This window comes from Seriola aureovittata, chromosome 2 (genome assembly GCF_021018895.1).
Source record: "Seriola aureovittata isolate HTS-2021-v1 ecotype China chromosome 2, ASM2101889v1, whole genome shotgun sequence".
Classification (NCBI taxonomy): Eukaryota; Metazoa; Chordata; class Actinopteri; order Carangiformes; family Carangidae; genus Seriola; species Seriola aureovittata.
Window position 1 is genome coordinate 17794890 of NC_079365.1, and position 19668 is coordinate 17814557.

Genomic DNA, 19668 nt, shown 5'->3' on the forward strand with positions numbered 1-19668 from the left:
TGTAATGTGTGTAATGTAACTGATATGATATTGTAAATGTTTTAGCGTTTTTCACTTGAGTTTCACTGCAAAACTGACACAAATGACCATTGTATCAACAATTCGTGACAATTTTAAGGGCCACTGAGACAACATCTCTTTCTGTTCTGCTGCCAAATCTAAATGAACCACAGCTGACAGGAAAACAAAGCCATAATTTGAACATGAGTGACTAACAATACTGCGTACTGACTTTTTTTTTGTGAAATGTGTGAGACTGACTGGTAACCCGAGTGTTGTGAGGCAGGAGCGCTGATGGGAAAGCAGACGGCGATAAGACCGAGGGACTTTCTTCTGGGATTGACTGGAGAGCCACCGACAGTTGTGACATCCTTCCAACAACATTTCCACAGTTAATTAAATTGCAAACTAAGCCACAGAGAAAGACATAGTTTAGAATATGCGCTTGATGAGCCACACTGTCTCCAGACAACTTACTATAGGATCTTTTACAACACAACTGCTCCTGGAAAATTCTGGGAACAGATGTCCAGACAGATTTCGCTCTCTTTCTGCAGAGCTGAGAAAAACTTTTCGTCACTGTCCGATTTTAAACAGATTCATCAAGTTACACAGAAAGTATTTCTTCTTATCATTGTAAGTCGCTATATCTGTTTCAACTGAAATATGCAAAGCCACAGTCATGAATGCTTTTGTTTTATATAAACCATCCAATCTGTCACAGCTTCCAGCTCTTCACCCGTGATACTTTAGAGCCCAGAGTTTGTATCAAGATGGATTTCATTAACTTTAATTCAATTTAGGTGTGTTCTGGCAACAGGCGGGCAGTCTAAGCAGAAAGCAGAGTCTTATGAAATAACTGAAGAGAACACACGAAGAAATGTGGTAGTGGGTTCTGCAGAAATTATCAGTAACCAAATGAGTTTTTTCTTTAGTGTTTTTGGTTGGACTCTCACTTTCTTCTTCTGTATTTCGCAAACACAGACACACAAGCAAAATCTTTCTCTGTTTCTCTCTCTCTCACACACACACACACACACAACTGTTTGGTCTCCATCTCTCCTATGTCATTTAGAATTCTTGAGCCACCTGTTTCACAGCCTCATCACAGCGAGTGATGACAGGAGGATGAGATGGGGGGAGGAGGAGCGCGGGGAAGGGTGAAGGACAAGGGACTCGCCACAGTCCAGCCAGAGTCGTTTCAAAATGAGGGTAAATTAAAGAGAGGCATCGTAAATATATATTTTGAACACTAAAACTCTCAACCCTACATGAGCACGCGCTATCCTTTCCTGGTCGTACAGACTGAAAACAGCATGAAGGGTCCGATAAGCCATGCTAGCAGCTCTGCGAGGCTGTGCTTAGGCATAGCATTGCTTTGAGCTAAATGCTAATGTCAACATGTTAACATTCTCTCGATGACAATGCTAACAAGCTGATACAGATATAACGCTATGTTCACCTTAGTTTTAGCGTGTTTGCATGCTAACATTGCTAATTAGCTATAAACAAAAAGTAGCCTACAGCTGAGGCTGATGGGAATTTCAGTAGGTATTTGGTCATAAATCAAAGCACTGGACAAACTAAAATTTTGACCTCATGATGGTGTTAAATGAAAGTCGGGGGATCTCCAAAGTTATTATAAATAATCCCGAGAGGGAACATGAATGTCTGTATCAAATTTCGTGGCACTCCAGCCAAAAGTTGTCAACATGTTTCACTCAATACCTCATGGTGGCGCTAGAGGAAAGGTCAGAGGATCACCATAGTTATTAGGATTCATCATCTGTTGATCGTGAATGTTGGTACCAAACCTCATGTCAATCCATAAATAGCTGATGAGATTTTTCTCTCTGGACCAAAGTGATGTATGGATCGCCTGAAAGAGAGACTGACATTACGCCAGCACAGCTAATAAGGATTGACCTAGTAGAGGAGATTACAAAAACTAAACCAGCGTTGTAGCACATACCTTCTTAATTAGCCCTATATTTAGTTATATTTAACAATTGTTTCCATACAAATCATAAGAAAAAGAGGAAGATTAAGTGAACGGGAAAAGAAAGAGAAGAAGAATAAGTAAAAGGAGAAGGATTTCTTTGTGGTGCAACAGTATTTTGTTATCACAGCCAGCTCCTGTCTTGTAAGCCAACATGTCTTTTCTTAGTCGTTCAGTAGCTGCAAACCAAGACAATGCAGGGAAATAAAGCAAGAAACTCAACAAAAGAAAATGTAGCCTATTGAGAAGTGAGTTTTTCTCTCTCTCTTTAGACTATCAGGCTATGACAAAAAAAACACAAAAGTCCCATGTATTCCCCTATCTGACCACAGAATACGGTAGATTGAGTTTAACTACACAAACTGACCACTTTTGGGTACAGTGTGAAACAAAAAGCACAGTCATTTCCTCTCACTGTCCTCAGTCTTTCCCCCTGGCCCGAGACCTGCGGCTGGATGCCGATGAAGAATGACACAGACAGACCGGACCCTCAGGGAGCCCGCGGCAACAACACTGCATGGGAAAACTGTTACACAACCCCTCCTCCCCCTCAACCAACCACAGGTAGTATAGCTGGGGCACCTTCAGCCACAAAGTCATGCTAAATATAAAACCATTGTTATTGTTTGCAGTACATTTCACTGTGAAGAACAAAAAGGGAACAAGGGGGGTAAAAGAGCTAATGTAATGCAATACACACTCTCCTCCGGTTGATACTGGTGGAGAGAACCCACCAGACAAGTCGGGGACAGGATCAGACCCCGTGGAGCCTGTTAGGAAACAGCTTTAATTCATACCAAATCATCCCACCACAGCTGCCCTCCTCCCTCCGTTCCCAGGCAGGAGACATGTGAGCCAGATACAATGAGACAAACTTGTGTCATTTAAAAAAAAAAAAAAAAAAAGCAGCTGTCCCATTTTTAGCCCTGCAAAGCTCCAGCTGAGTCATAGTCAGCTTCTGTGACAAAAGATGGAGGAACAAATATGAGCGGTGCAATCTGGGTGGGAAAAAATATTCTTGAAGAAAAGAGTGCCATTAATCTTTAGAGTGTGGTTCAAAAGGCATGTCATGTGTGAGCAGTCAAAGGGAGAAAAGTGCACGCTAAACAGAATTTGCATCGCAGCATAAATATTTGGCAAATTATAGATTCACTAGCAAGCGACAACATTATCCTCTATATTTGTTAGCATTACAGTGAGACTATTGTTTTAGCTCTCCAGTGTCTTGACTCTTTAATTGTTAAAGTCAATGTTTCTAGCATCATGCCAAGCCAACACAAATAGCAAAAATCCAAAGTATTTTTCTACTCCGGGTTCACTCACAAACTAACAGTATGTGGTCTGAATGGGAATCTCCAAACAGAGGGTGAAAGCCTCTCCTGCAGACACGAGTGTACTTGAAGAAATACTGCTGTATTTATTAAAAGAAAACACTGAATAGCGGTTCTAAAATTACAGTAACGAGACAGAATACCTGGAAGTGCTCCAAAAGCAAGAGGGTGACCTCAGAGTCAGCATTTTTATTTGAGTTTTTACATTCAATTAACTTTTCTTTTTCTTTTTTTTTTTTTTGCTACCAAGTACATGAACAGAAAAAATCCTAATAATCACTGTTGCCCATTGTCATTGGAAAGAGGCTGGGCTTCTCTTTTAAAAACACAAATGGACATGTTTGAATTTATTTTCAAACATGTTGAATGTCTAACAGTTACAGTATGATAAAAAAAAAGTGTTTAGAATAACATATATTGACACAACATTCATAATAAGATGTAACTATTTCCGCTCTCAGGTGTCTAAAAACAGCCAAAGTTTCCAGGGCCTGATTCAAGTTTTCTTCTCTGTCTGCCAGCTTTGTGATGGAGGTATGACTCTGCCAAGTGCGGTGTTATCTTTTTCCCATTTAAATGCTAATGAGCGTGCTGCCGTACCAGTCAAAGCGCTGCAGAAACAGTGTGAATTCTTAATATCTTACCACACCAAAAGGTAACAGCTCTCCCGGTGAGGTGGAGGGATGAGTACATGTTCCCTCATTAAATTCTACACAAACGACGTGTCCCTCAGAGAGCGCCGAGGGCCATTCTGTGTGTCACGCCGTCCTCTGGCTCTGTGTGTTTATGTGTGTTTAAGTGTGTGTGTGTGTGTGTGTGTGTGTGTGTGTGTGTGTGTGTGTGTGTGTGTGTGTGTGTGCATGGTCAATTGTTTGAGAATGTGTGTGCACTCACATCTGTCTGAGTTGTTTAGATATGTGTGTGCGCGCGTGCGTGTGTGTGTGTGTGTGTGTGTGTGTGTGTGTGTGTGTGTGTGTGTGTGCATGCAGATGTGCACAGCAGTGTGTGGGTGCACTTGTTTCTTCACCTCATCAGTAATGAACAGCTGTTAATTGCCTCCCATCATGTGGGGAAACCAGCAGACAGAGGTTAAGGTTGTCACAGACTGTTAAAAATTACTTTGCACGGCTGGTTTAGTCATTGATGGCAAAAGGTTAGAGGATAATTCACTGAATGTAATGAAACTCATATGAGAGAGTGACCCGAGCGCTTATACCGCTTGGATTTGTATTCCCCACAAGCACCTGTTTCCATGAAAACCACCAGTGTCCTTGTTGTAGCGTTGCAGTGGATAAATAAATGTAAAATGGTTCTCATGAACCATCCTCAGAGAACTCTGTGAGAGTGATAACAATAACCTATGCAGTGTCGCCTTCATGTCCTCCAGGAAAATTACAGCATTTTTAAATGAATACGTTCAACTTGGAGTCAAATTCACGTTGTGAAAACTGGCAAGTTTAGTCTGGTTGATGAAAGGGAAACATTCGCAGTGAAGTGGTGTAATATCTGTAACGAAACTTCTCACGTCTCCCACCAGCAGTATTAAAATTGATTTATAAAACTGGCTTCTCCTCTGCAGAACAAAAGGCCTTAATGGCAGCTTTTTTTTTTTTTTTTTTTTGCAGAATTTCTTTAAATGTGTTGCCTATGTGGTCTGGCACCCGATGGTGATCTTTGGTTTGAACATTATCTTTCCCATTTTACTCGTCAGATAGCTGCGAGAGAGAAAGCAATGCTAGAGGAAAAACTGGAAAGCATGAGGGACTTTTTTATGAAGGCAGGCGCTCCTCAAAGCCAGGATTCAATAATTGCTTTCCTCTTGTCTCACGCAAGTGACAGATGGTGAGGCCACCAGAGGCCTGAAGATGGGAATAATATTGTTGATTAAAAAGAAATATAGGAAACAACATGCAGCTGTTGGCTTCGAGACAGAGGAGGGAAGACAGAAAGAGAAAGAGAAAAGAGGAGGAGAAAATAGGAAGAGCAGGGAAACAAAAAGAGTATCAGTAATGACACAATTAAACTTGGCTGACGCACACACGGTTTTGACTGGACTTTGTTTAAACTGCTGATATGTGAAATGATTTGGGGAAAGAGATTTTATTGTTTTGCTGAGTTTTCCATGGTCAGTCCTGCCGGACTGAGGAGTTGCCTTCCAGATATTTATGAAAGTTGTTATTTATTTGGAGCTGTACAGTCTGGTGCACAGACCACCCTTCAAACATGAACGCCCACCTGCATATGTTAAGCCATTCGCCTCTTTGTGTGTGAGAAAGAGAGTCAGATGGTTTTTAAAGCTCGTCCAAGATTCAGATGGACTGAAACATATCAATATCTTCTGCCGTGTGCGCGTGAGCTTGTAAGTGTGGGGGTAATTGTTTCCCAGAGCTCTTTGCTGGTGTCAAGGGAAATTTAACACTTTTAATGGCGAATGCTGATGCTGAGCTCTCCTCCTTTCCGGGCTCTGAGTATCAAAGCCTGGAGTCACACCGCAAAGCCTCTTTTGCATGGACTACTGCAATAATCGTCTTTCCAAGACATCTTTCGAAAGACAGACAACTCAAAGTCACAGCCAGAGATCTCAGTGTCTTTTAGTTCACTTTAGAGCAATCGGCATAAAGGTGCTTCACATGCCTTTTTGAATTGAATACAGCTTTTACCCTCATTATAGAGTCTGAAAAGGACACAAAGCATACTTACATTTTTGGCTAAATCAATGTTTAAATATTGGAAGTCATACGTGAGTATTCTACGAATAGGTTTCAGTGAAATGATCACACGGTAGAGCAGGTTTCATGGTCCGTCAGAGTAACAGTACCTTTTTAGTGAGTTAACAGAAACAGAGGAAATTGTAAATCAAGTCTACAACAATGACTAAGTGAAAGAAAGTCTTTGTATCTGCCAAATTCCTACCTCATTTTATACATTTCTGCAATTGTAGACTGCATGAAACCTAAGCTACTGTATTTATCATTTATGGAATAATAAGCATGCACACTGGGCGTCAGCTGTGTTGTGCGTTGACTGCATAAGAAGCGAAATAAGCCAGCGTGATCAGGGGAGGGATCGAGTGAGATTAAAAGATTTAAGGCTCCATTTGCCCATGAATATGTGATGCCTATCTGAGGCTCGAGCCAGCGATCCCTCTGTCAGGTTGTCGAGGTGTTGGGGGAAATCTACCTTATCTGCATCTAGCCACTTTTCAACAGTTTCTTATGCCAACGTTCAGCCAAAAATTCCTGTTTGGCTTCAAAGTTACACATCAGCAGCTGTGAGAGCATCAAATAAAAAAAAGAAGAAAAAAAAGAAAACCTTTTTCTTCTCATCTGAAACCATTGTCTGCTTGTTTTTCTTTCTTCTCCGCCTGAGTCAAAATACAGTAAAGTGATTCATGCTTCATTCAGAAAGCAAACACTGTTTCCATACCTGTGAGACTGCCAATACCAGCAGATACTGAACAATTGTTTGGCTCAGAACCGGGTATCTGAAAGCCTCTCAGCACAACTCGATGCTGGCTCCAGTCAGCAAATAAAAATCAGTAGCTGGCAGTCACAGGCGAATCAAGTTGTGAAATTACCTCAGTTCTATTTTTTTTTTTTACTGAAACAGCCACAGAAGAAAAAAAAAAGGCTTCCTCTGGACATCCAATAGAACAGTTCTCCCTCACAAAATCATCACCCATAGATCTGTAACATCTGAGCTCACTTAAGCTCTTTTATTGTTGCAGTTTGGAAGCAGGTTGCATGATCATGAATTTGACACAGTAAAATATTGTCTCCTTCACACAAAACCAAGCCTACATCCTATTAACACAAGTTCCCATGTGTTCTGCATTACAGTGGGTATGAGTGTTTTGCATTGTTTATTCTGTAATGAAGTCATCATGGAGATATTTGAATTGGAAATGATACACTGTTTGGGAATTGCAGAAAAAAAAAAATTTGACTTGTCTCCATGCATTTGCTTGTGTTATCTTCATTTATCTTTATCTTAATCTGGAAGATTGATGAGCAAACTTTTTGTTGTCAAAGATAAATGCTGATGGAAATGAAAACAGATTGCATAATTCTAACCTATTAAAGGCTTCAGGCTTCACTGCAACGCTTAATTTCAACACTGTGAATCAACCTCTGGGCAACAAATCACACTGACATGAGTGTAGAAGGCAAATTTGTTCCCACACTTGATTTGAATAAAGTAAAAACTCAAATTACAAGTCTGAATATGTGGGAGACGTGATGTGACAATTATGCTGGAAATACAAAGACACTGAGGCCTAGTGCACAAATATATGTTGCAAAATTCTTTTTTTTTTTTTTTTTAAAGTATATTTTTTTGGGCTTTTGCAAAATGCTTTTTAAGTCATTTTAAAACTATATTGCTCAATTTGTTTTGATTGTAGCAGAAATTTTTAGACGACTCCCCCCTCCCAGTATTGAAGACACTTCTCCTCATCTCGTGTTGCTGACACTTGTGACACCACTTGTGCAGTTTGTTCTCTCCCCCGGTTTTAGTGGGTTTACCTTTCCAGCCCCGGAGTGTGAGAGGATGCAGAGAAAGGCTCGGCTTGTGTTAGATTTTAGGGCGGGACGGAGCGGAGGGATGCTAAGGTAGGTTCCCTCCCCCATGGGTGTGTCCACCGCCGGGAGACCTCAGTGTATCCACCTGCACAAGCCGCTTCCCTGCACTACACACTTGAGCGCCGCTGCGCAAGGCTGAGCCCTGATCTCCGCCACACTCATCTACAGGAGCAACTCTTTTGTTTCCAGCCTCCTTCAGGGGAAGACACAGAATCTGTTGATGCGATTTAGAGCTCACTTCAAGTTAAAGCGGCTGCGTCCGGTTAATTTAAATCCAAGCTTTGTTTGGCTCTGGGATAATCGTGCAGGATCTGCGGCGGATACACTGATACTCCTGCGTGCGGACAGAGCAGCTCAAGGGATCTGGGTGGATGGTTTTTAAATGTTCACCGGCTTTATCACAATATTCACTGGACGCAACTAGAAGGTAGGTCACAATGCAAGTGCTGTTTGTGATACATGACAAGTCAAATTAATTATTTCTGTACAGACAGATAAATCAGTGGGAAGCCACATTTGGTACAGTCGAGGAAGAAAAAAAAGAATAATCCCTGCGCTGCATGTGCAAGATTGAGAATATAAAATATATTTTAAAAGTGCAGAAAAATTATTTTTTTCCTGAATATTTGTACTGGTTTATTTTAAGCAACAGACTTCCGCTCGACTGTATTTATATTTTTGGTTTGTTTTCTCTGGCGCGTGGGAGGCTCAAATGAGTTATTCTCCCAAATAGCCACTATCTCCAAATACTGCAAGAGCCAAGAGCAATGTGTGTGTGTATGTATTTGTGGGGTGGGTGGATGCTGGGGGTGTATGTGTGTATTCAACTAGACGTGAGTTTTGAGGGACTGAAAGTTTTTTTTTTTCTTTTTTTTTTTTTTTTTTGCTGCATGTGATGCTGTGTCTTCAAAATCTGCTCTTCACTGTGATCAAACGTTCGTCAACTCCCTGCAACTTCTTCTGACAATTTCAAATCCTGCAGGTCCTCATAAAAATAAATGACACGTGGTTCATGTTCATGTCCTCATAACTCAAAGAGCAGTCACGCTTTATTTTGGTTAACTGTCTGCTTTTGGAGTCCTGCCTTCAGGGCTCAGTGTGGAACTTGATCTCAAGCCCTGACTGGCAGTTTGACCTCGGACTCAGATCCACGTTTACATGTAGATCGGTGCCGTGCACGGCTCATTACAGTGAAAGTTGTTTTATTGTCTCCAAACGGTCATTTCTCTCTGCAAGTTCTCTGTTTGCGTGTGCTTGCATTTTGCACAATCGTGTCACCTCGTCCGCGCGCTGAGTCTTCAGATCCATTTTTATAGGGATATTATTATCTCCAGCTCTTTGTGGCGGATAACAGCATGTTGATGCGCTTTGTGCTTTAATCTGTGAGCAGCGCCAGAGCGCGCCAGGCTCAAACAGCACAAGTCCTACCGTACACTCCTGGTCAAATTCAGCTCCTCCTTTCAAACACTAGTAATAATTCTTCAACTTTAAACCAGTTTATTTGCGAGCTTTCACGAGCACGTTGTGTTGCAGAAAAAGTGTAGATCCGCAGAGAGTGGCGAGGTGTGGGTCAGCATGCAGCGGCTGGAGGGAGACTCCGTCCATTCACACTGTTGCCTTCACAAAGCACGCGAAGCCAGGATAACTGTGGATGATTAGGAGAGTCAGATTCATCAGAAAATCCAGTAGCAATGATGAAAAACTCAATTCTGTCTCTGCACACTCCTGTAGCCCTCAGGTTTTATGGTTCAAGTTCAGTTTATTGGCCTAAATTATGATCTATGATTCACAACCTGCCAAAAAATACTTGAAAAGATTTTAAGCATTCACCCATGAGATATCCAACCAATATGTACAACAGATGCAGAAGGCCGCATAAAAAAACAGATCCAGTTTTGGATATGTGTCTCAGTCCTAGATGTTCTTTATGAGTAAAGTGCCAACAAGCTTTTATAAGACTAAATGTTGCAGCTCTGTCTGTAAGTGATCAAACTGATTGTGTCTGATTGTTGCAGCTCAGTGACTGAGAGTAGGTTGCTTTGTGCGGTCAGTGTGCTTGCTTATTGTTGATTGACGCTCATCCCTCTCTGCCCCTCAGCTCCTGGACTCTCCTTCTTCCCAGTTAACAAACAGAGGGGCAATGTTGTGGGACAAACTGTGCTGGCTGCTGGCCCTCCTGGCCTTGTCATCCGGGGCGCTGCCCCCCTCTAACGAGCCCCTCTCTGCTCCAAGGATCTTCCTGTCCTTCAAAGGTAAGGCACTCCGGATAATACTGCTGCTATGCCTGTGACCCAGTTTGCGTGCCTATACACACATGCGATTACTGGTCTAACACTCACTTCTGCCATCAGTCTTTGATTTCTTGGTTTTGCTCAGTAACTGCCACGGGTAAACTATTGGCACCGCGTGAATTCAGGGCTCGGCAGGCCTGGTATTTGTTCCTTCCGTCCCTAACAGCGAGTTTGATTGTGTGTTGATGAGAGGGATGAGATGTGCTGCTGATTGTCCTGACTATTCATGTCTTCATTTAATCGCGGGGCTATTAGTCCCCCCCAAACAGGCCTTTGTGTGACCTCGGCTCCCTTCTGAAATCAAGTCAGATTTAACACTTGGCTGGGCACACACTCAGGGCGGGGATCCAGCATGTTATGAATGTTTGCTAGTGCCACATGAGACTGTGTGTGTGTGTGTGTGTGTGTGTGTGTGTGTGTGTGTGTGTGTGTGTGTGTGTATGTGTATGTGTGTGTGTGTATTGAACTGTCCTGTTAAAATAGGTCTTAGTGGTGCAGTGTCCGGTGCTTTGTCATTCCAGTGCCGGCGTATAGTCAATCAGCGTGTCCATGTAAAGCTCCTGAGGGTTTATAGTACCTGCCTCTGAAAAAGATTTTAATGAGCCTCTGACGAGTTCAGATCCAAGTCGCCACACTTCAGATCTCGGCTCTGTGTCCAAAGTTTGCTTGAGTGCATAACTTTAAGGAATCAAAGACTTGCTTTGTGTCAGTTCATGTCATTTTGCTCAGACTTTTTCAGATACTTTTGCTTACCTGTTTGTTTGATCTCTCTCTCTCTCTTTCTCTCTCTCTCTCTCTCTCTCTCTCTCTCTCTCTCTCTCTCCCTCTCTCTCTTTCCTACTTGAATCCTGTCTTTTTTCTCTCTGTCTCTAATCAAGTTGGATTTCACACGCGACTGATTTCACATTTACTTGGTAGAAAAGAGGTCATTTATTTTCTGTTTCTTTTAATTGAGTTCCGTTTTGTTTTTAATTAGTTTTGGAGGTTACTCTATGCCTCACAGAGCAACTTCAGATAGCTGGAGACTAGAAATGCACCTAAGCTGAGCATTCCCTAATTGTATTGGTTTTTGCACCGTACTTCTGGGAATAGCTCTGTAATGTGCTTTTATTAATTTTTTATCTCCCCGTGTACTTAACCAAATAATTGGCTTTAGGTTTCATAATATCTGTCTAGTGCTGACATACAGATTGTGTTCACTTGTAATAGGTGCCTCTTGATAACATAATCCAGCTAATTTTTAATAAGCATTTGAATTGTGATGATAAAACAAAACTACAAGACAAGCTACACATGTAAGCTGCCAACTGTAGCAGCCTATAGAATCAGCTGCGTTGCTGAGTTTGCTTCCGTCTATGACCCGGACTCACATGTTTATCTGTAAAGGTTACACACAGTATCACTTTCCACTGATTATTTGCTTTTTATGAAGCTGGGAGAGATGATTTAAATGCTTTTTGGCCGAAATCCAAAACTTTGACACAAGAATAACCCACACTTCCTCGTCTTTGCTTTTCAAATCTTTGCCCTCTATCAGAGCAGCAGACACCGGGTTATACACACAGATACACACACACACATTTCTTCCAAAGCAAAATGATAAGATCTCGTATGTTATACAGTAGGGGGACTGCATCTCAATGTGACCATCTGTTGTAAATACTTGCCTTGAAATTCCATTCTATATACACTTTCTTTTATTAATTGTCACTTTTCAGCTTTGTTTTGTTTTGTACGGAGATATTTCTATTACATGACAGTTTTCCTAAAACTCTACAGAACAAAAAGCTGAAGGATTTTCGTGCTTTGAAGCCTGAACTAATGAGATCACATCTGCCACAGAGAAAATCCTGTACTTCGCTCTTTGGCTCTGACTTTATTATTTGAACCACTAATTTTTGTATTATATTAGTAGGAGTTTCATCATATTCCTGTCTCCACTAATCGAAAGAACTATACCAGTGCGTTTTTTGCACTTAGCATTAAAGCTCCATGTCTACAAGGACTAAGGTTTACAATGTAAACAACCTAAGCTGATAGTTTTGCCTTTTGAGGTTCCTAAAGTAGCTACTGAGTGTGTTAGTGCTGGCTGAGTTATTAACTGTGATAAGGACCAAGAGAGCAAACAGGGGCTAAGACTAAAGGAATGTCCATTCAAAGCTCATAGGGATAGATCATCAACCCAGACTTCAAAAGAGTTGGAAAAAATAGCACACACACACACACACACACACACACACACACACACACACACACACACACACACTCACAAAATGCTACGCAACGATACATCTCTAACATTGCTTAACATTGTGTTTTCCAAAAAAAGAAGAAAATAAAAGTAGATTAAATACACAACGCAGCACACTATATTCTGAAGTGCAACTTTTTTTGTTCTAGTTATCAGATGTGCTGATGTTATAACAAAAACAAAAGGTCCCATTTGTGCAGCTATGTAGGTGTATTCTTTCTCATGAAAACTGCACAAGGCCGGCTTAGATCAGCTGCTGAGAACTCCTATATTTACTTTTAAACAAGGTCTATAATCACATGCTATTTTAGTGCGCAGGGCTCTGCGAGGTTGTGACCCTTCAAACAGAAGCCAGTCACACCCGAGGTTAACTGCCCTCAAACTGTGGGAGAATGGCACCATATTAACAAGTAATAGCTTGTTAGGGCTGATCCTCAGGCACATTTGAAAGTGTTTAACTTTGTTTTTCTTTGGCCTCTTCAGTTGTCGCTGGAACACCTGGGCACAATGTTAGCTCTGGGAAGAAAGCCTGCAGAGAAAAGACAAAGCCATGCAGGCAGTCCTGTAATCGGACTAATTCTTAGGGACAATCTTGAGGTTACTTCAGCCTTTTGCACGCTCTCCACACAGCGGCCTTTTTGTCCCACGTAATGGGCCGATGGTTGTCAGGCCTGAACAAAGGCTTCACATATCGGCTCATCTCTCCTGACAGTTTCCAGAGTTAAGATCAGAAATGGCAAGATGTCCTCCACCTCTTTATTCTTTGAATAATTAGGAGCTGCCACCGAGTTTGAACTTTACTGCTTGTTCTATTCCTGACTCTACAACAATAGACCTCATCTTCCACAGATTAAGTTCTGTAGGCAGATTTATGTATATATATTTAGTACATGAGAGCAGCCCTTTGTCTTCCTCGAGTTATATCATGGTGGCATGCCTCTATGTAGGTGGTCCTGTACTATAGCTGTCTTTTTGACCTCTCTGGTGAAAGAGAAAGTATTATACTCATAATCAGCCTTTCCATGCCATGATATATTACACCTTCTCCCCTAGATTGTTAGAAGGATACCAAAGCAAAGTTTATCTCCTTGTACCCCGCCCGGTCTGCTCACTTATTATTGTGACACTGGAGACAGAGTTAAGAGCCTCAGCCAAGCCGTGCTGCAATCAAGTGTTAGCAATCAATGAGCTGCTGAAAGCTTATCCACAGCTAACAACCTGTCTGCAGGCAGATGACCCCTGGCTACTCAGGATGAATCTTTAGTCTGGCCAGTGAAGTCCAGACAAACCTGACAGACAAAGCGCTTCTCTTTTGTTAAATTATATTAAATTAAAATAAAAAAATACAAAGTCAGAGTGCCGCCACCAGTCATTCATGCTTCAGTTGTCTCGAATCTGTCTCCTTCAAACAGAGGTGAACGTGAAACCAGTTACTGGGATTGGCTAATCACTGGGGATAGTCCAAATGCATGCCGTCTGCGAGCACCGCGTTCTCATAACCCAGAAACCCTCCTGCTGTTCAGCTACAAAGCTAATGTCGTTAATTAGCCATATCATCAGACCACATTACACATTGCAGTGCATTATATTACACAAGTCACTTAATATGACATGCATCATTAAGGGTGTAAAACATAATGAGATATGCATTTCACATAGAAATACTGTGGTAGACTAATAAATAGGGATCATAATAATCAAGTATAGTGTGAGGTGCTAATGTTATTGCTTTGCCTGATGAAGAATTATGTAGGGTAGAGGTGGTCAGCTTACACAAATGTGGAGCGATCAGAGACAGTTGCTTCAGAGAAAAGCTTTTAGATTGATCTTTTCAATGAGGAATTTTTGTTGGCATGTTTTTTTTTTTTTTAAGACCCACAAGAGGACTGATTGTGCATCTGCAGCTAATCAGTCTAACGCCTATATTACTGCCTCCTGGGTGTGGTCTGATCTCTAACGATTAGCACGCTTAGGAAAGGCTCAACGGTTCAAAATTTCTTTGCATTGCTTAATATTTTCTGCAAAAGTCAGTGTGCAGACTTTCAGTCCGGATGGACGTTTTCCATCCGTGATTTCTTTGAGCCAGTATGGAAAAGTATTTTGAATGTAACTGATTTCCATCCACAGTAAGAAGGAGCAGTCGTTATGTTATCTGGGTGTTTGAAGATAAGAGAGGATAACAGTGTTGAGAAAAGTGCTGCAGTGTAACAAGGTAATGCTTTCGGGAGTGAACGACATGCAGTGCAACATATTATTATCTAAAATAAATAATATGTGATGTGTTTATTTTTTGGAAAGAAACAAGAAGTAGCAGAAGCACTGATCTGCTTGTTTTTCCTCAAAAGCAAATATAGGCTTTTGGCTCAGGCTAAAGTCCAGTGTGTACCAAGCGGCATAATCTAATTCACATCCTCCGTCCCCTTCTACCAGCTGAGCTTGTTTACTTCTTTCCCAGCAGATAAACATCATCGCTACATGAAGGTTACAAGTTTGTCACAGCCTTAAACTGCCCCTGTCCTACATGCTTTCAAATTCTGAGAAATAGTGGAGGCCAGGAGGCTTTTATAAATGTCGTTTGGTCACGTCACGTTAACGTCACTAGCACTTGGATGCAGTTTGCTCTCTTGGTATTCATACGACACTGTACCTGTTGGTAGCAGTGTATGGTCCAAAGCTTCCCTATTATCTCCACTAGAGAATGTCAGGGCGCTGAAAAATGTTTCCACAGCGTAATGTGTGGTGGCTGTGGCACGCAAGCCCGCAGCAATTATTACAATACTTTGCTACTTTCTCTCCAGAGATGCTGCTGGTGGAGGAAGGGAGGGGGTAGAGCATCCCAGCAACCTCTGCTCTGCAGGATACATGCTGTCAAACTATGATTATTCAGGAGAGAAAAACAGAAGGCGACAGCTCCGGTGCTAAATATAGTGTCCTTCCTGTCTGTTTCTTTCTCTTTTTATCTCCCTCTCCTCCTCTGCCTCGCCGTCCTCCTCCTCTGCCTTTACTCTACACTCACACCCCTCTCTATTTGCGTGTTGAGAGGAGGCTGGCAGTGTGAGCTGAGGGAGGAGGGCACCCAGTACGCCACCCACAGCAGGGGCGCTGTTTTAGCACACTCAAAGGGCGAAAGGGGAGAGGGCGGTCTCTAAAGTGGCCAGACTTTCCTTGTGAGGAAGGCACAACGGTAAGGGGGCAGGGGCAGTGGGGTGGGTATAAGGGATGAGTGGGTGGACATATACATCTGGGGGAAGAGAAAGGTTTTACATAGCAGTTCAGCTAACATGCACTAAGTGCAGTGGTAAGATGTGTCTCAGGCTTGAAAGGAAATAATGTGTCTCCATTGTGTAGCCCCTTTTTCAGCCATTTTCACTTTATAAATTGCTGGCCCCCCACCCTTTAATGATGTCACAGAGAGTTATACACATACAAATCATTGCTCCCAATGAAAGGCTCTAGATTTAAAACAGTCCCCCCCCCCCCCCCCCCCCCCCCCCGATTTGAATATTTCTTCTGAGCTGGCATGCAGAGCCTAAGCACTTATTAATGCTGGAATGCCCTGTGGTGATAAAAATGCACAACATCCAAATGAAACCATAATCACTCTGCTATTTATTATTCCAGTCTTTAGCTATTAGGCATTTTAATCATAGATTTAATTATTTGTACTGGGGAGAAGCAGATCATCCAGCCTCTTCAGAGTGAGCTTGTCTTCTTGCGCTGAGGTGCAGCCAAGCTCCACATCAACATGTGCAGTGGAAGCCTGTATATTTATATTGTGAACCTTAAGTTCAGGACGAGAGCTGAGACAGGCAATGTGAGGTTTTCCTGTTGGTTAAAATAACTTCCTACATATTATACATTCACATGTTTTATCTATTTTAGTCTGTAACTGTCTTCTTCTGGGTTTTCATTTAAATCTTGTGCATTTCAGGGAAGATTTAGTTTCTCACAACTCAGGTGACACACTAACTACAGAGTGGTATTACATTCCTATTGTTTTTTTTTAATAATACCCTCAATGTACCTCAACCAGAAACGTAATAATGTATCAGTGCTAAAGGTGTTTATGTTATGAGCATTCAGTTTAGATCTTCTGAGTATGACACCAATACTTTAGCTACCTGTCAACCCCAGATGAAGAAGCTGCTTTGTCATTGCAAATGGGGAAACAAAACACTGCTGCGCCACAGTTGATCAATACACCTAACAATGCTGAACCTGACCTGGCCACAAGCCAAAACTTGGTGGTGTCACTATAAAGTTTTTGAGTTTTGACCTTGTCGGAGTTTTTTTTTTTTTTCCCTTAACTCAGATTCCAAGATACTCAGATTTAAAAATGCTGCATGTTTCATCAGGTTTCTACAAAGTATAATCAGCAGCGTCTGCTCGCTGTTAGGCTTGCAGACAACCAAATTATAAGCTTTGTGTTTCTAACTAAAATTCTCCCTGGGAGTCATACTTTCATACACGCAGAGTTGTCCCTTAGACTTTTTATTTTTATCAAAGAACTAGAGATTTTCTAATGAACTCGTTCGTCTTTGGCGCTGATGATAGAGTTTAATGCCGAGCCTTAGACGTGCTCCATCTGTCAGTCATCCAGCATTGTCTGTGCAAACAATAGCAGCACTTTTACTTCAAGATCCCCGAATGCTTGAAATAGCTCATCCCACTTTGCAAATCCCTGCCATTTCTAGGTTTCCAGGAGTGCAGTTTTCAAAACATTTTGTGTTAATTGTTTTGTTTGTTTTTTTCATTAGGGATCTTCAGTATGTAAATGATAGTTTACTGCGTGTAGGGGATGCTTTGGCAGGGTTGATGGGTAGCCCCTCCAGTCCTCTGTCTGCTGTGTAAAGGGGGGCCAACACTCAGCAGGGAGTGAAAGACAGGCACACTATGATGGATGTGGGTGTGTGTAGGTGAGTGATAGACAGTGCCTGCGTGTGTACTGTACATCATAGTGTGTGTGTGTGTGTGTGTGTGTGTGTGTGTGTGTGTGTGTGTGTGTGTGCGTGTGTGCGTGTGTGTGTGTGTGTGTGTGTGTGTGTGTGTGTGTGTGTGTGTGTGTTCGTGTGTGTCCCTGCTGCAGCCAATTTTTTTTTTTGTGATCAAAATGTGGCAGACAGGATAGAAATAGGCGTGGGCCACGGTGGTACATTAGACTGATGTCATGTTTTTATATATTTTCGGGACTTGATTGGATCGGCTTGTGTAGTGAAAGTGGTCGTGTGTACAGCCTTTGTAATTGTTTCCTGTTAGGCCTCTGAGATCTTTACACAGCCTATAATTCTTGAGGTGTGATTTTAATGATTATTAGAGGCAGATTATTATGCAGGCTGTGATCAACCTCACCACCTGCAGAAGAGGAGCAGGAGGGTGGGGGAGCTGAGGAGGACGACAGTTGTTGTGGTTAGAGACAGAGTTGGAGAGCGAGACGGTAATGGCTTTTACAAGAGGTGGTTTTCTTCAGATTCAAAGTGACAGAGAGGAGCGGGAGAGAGTCTTTTTAATATTCATGTCAAGTCCATGTGGTTCTGTTTGTGTTGTCTGTGTGTGTATCTGCGTGTGTGTGTGTGTGTGTGTATGTGTGTGTGTGTGCTCACATGCTTGCAAAGCTTTAAGAAGCTATATATGACACTGCTTTGGTTTGGTTGCCATAGCAGCATCTACCTGTCACTCCTCACAAACAAAATCGGGTTCAAATGATTCTCTCCACAGAGGAGAGAGGTGGGATGTAATCACAGCACACATTGTGCTTATTTCCCCTGATGTCTGCTGTCTCATCTGCTCATAGGAAACCCTGAAGGAAAGCAGCAGTGAGGCTTCCAGGCTTAGTTAAGACAAATGAGAAAATACATTTGCCAAAACAAAGGACTTTGATAAGGCTGTGGTGTGATCGTGTGAAGTTGCTGCAGAGTGTTGGGCAGTTTAGTGAGCGAGAGAGTGAAGGATTGGTTTTCTTTATGTAGAGGCTCCACCCGACTGGACGTGCTCTCCAGATGTGGTCCAAGTGTGGGAGTCCTCAGGGTGAGAGGGAGGGAGGGGGGGTGGGGTGTTTGCAGCCCGGAGTGAATTAAGGAGACAGCAGGTCAAGGGCACTGCTCCACTTGTTTACTCAGACAGCTATCATTCATTATCATTTGTCTGTCAGTGTCGGGATCTTGTTACCGCAGTGCCATTGACCTCGATCATGTGGTGGCCATTTTGAACACTTGGGGTGGGAAACTGCTTCGGACACTTACTGTCACATATGGCTGCATATGTGTGTTAGTGTTGCTTAAACACATACAAGAACCTCAGAAGAATCTTTTGCTAGAATAGCAACTTAAAGCCACTTTAGTTTTAGCGTGAGGTTGGTGTCTGGCAACATGAGCTATAAATCCTTCAGCTGAAAATTAATCAATGAACTATTTTAACTTTGTCTGCCAGAGCTTTTTGGAAAAGCCGTGAAAATGTGGATACAGTTTCATGTCTTTGCAACTTAAAGACCTGTTGGACTGTTAGTTGGACAAAAAAAGATATTTGAAGGTGTCACGATGGGGTGTGATGGGGAGTTTATTGGCTAAACAATGATTTCAACTGCTTAAAAATAATCAACTAATGATCCTTTTCATTAGCAGTTAATGGGCGGATTAGCTGTTCATGAAAATGATCATTAGTTGCTGCAATGCTGGAGAGAGAGGAACCGCTGGAGGTTAGGGGAGACCTCGTTAGAGGAGGACAACAGATGGGCTGTCCTATCAGTAATAACAGGTGTGTGTGTGTGTGTGTGTGTAGAGGGAGAGTGATGCTGCATTAGAGGAGAAAGGCTGGAGCAGAGTTATCTATGGAGCTATAGTTCATATCAGGTGTCTAGGGAGATTTTTTGCAGCCCCATCACAGTAATGTTATCTGAGCTGTAGTCCTCCCTGTGGACAGGGACTGACATGTTGAACTTGAGCAGCTCATCCTGCTCCAGCTCAGACGTCATGCAGGAGGAGAGGAGGAAGGGAAGGAGACAGAAAGACAGAGAGTCATATAAGCGGTGCGAAGAGTAGAAGTGAGGACTGTCAGGGAAATGGGATGAGTGGAGGGAAATGTGAAGGGAGCAAAAGAGCAGACTCAGGCAGGGCTCTAATGGACTACAGGGCATCAGTGTCAGGCTTGCTATCTCGGGAAGAGCGGGATAGATGGTGGGACTTGAGAATGGGAAGGAGGAGAGGAGTGTGGGTGCACAAAC

At 42.3% G+C, this 19668-nt stretch overlaps 1 protein-coding gene across 2 annotated transcripts in view; it reads left to right on the top strand.

The window, feature by feature from the left end:
• Positions 1 to 7974: 7974 nt before the first annotated feature.
• sema3fa (sema domain, immunoglobulin domain (Ig), short basic domain, secreted, (semaphorin) 3Fa) overlaps positions 7975 to 19668 on the top strand; it is a 52045-nt gene continuing 40351 nt past the window's right edge. The window contains exons 1-2 of one of the 2 annotated variants that reach the window (XM_056391519.1): positions 7975 to 8337; positions 10009 to 10162. In XM_056391519.1, coding sequence (XP_056247494.1) covers positions 10051 to 10162 — 112 coding nt within the window. In that variant the 5' untranslated portion in view covers positions 7975 to 8337; positions 10009 to 10050. The remainder of the gene's footprint in view (positions 8338 to 10008; positions 10163 to 19668) is intronic. The other variant, XM_056391527.1, reaches the window with a different exon arrangement.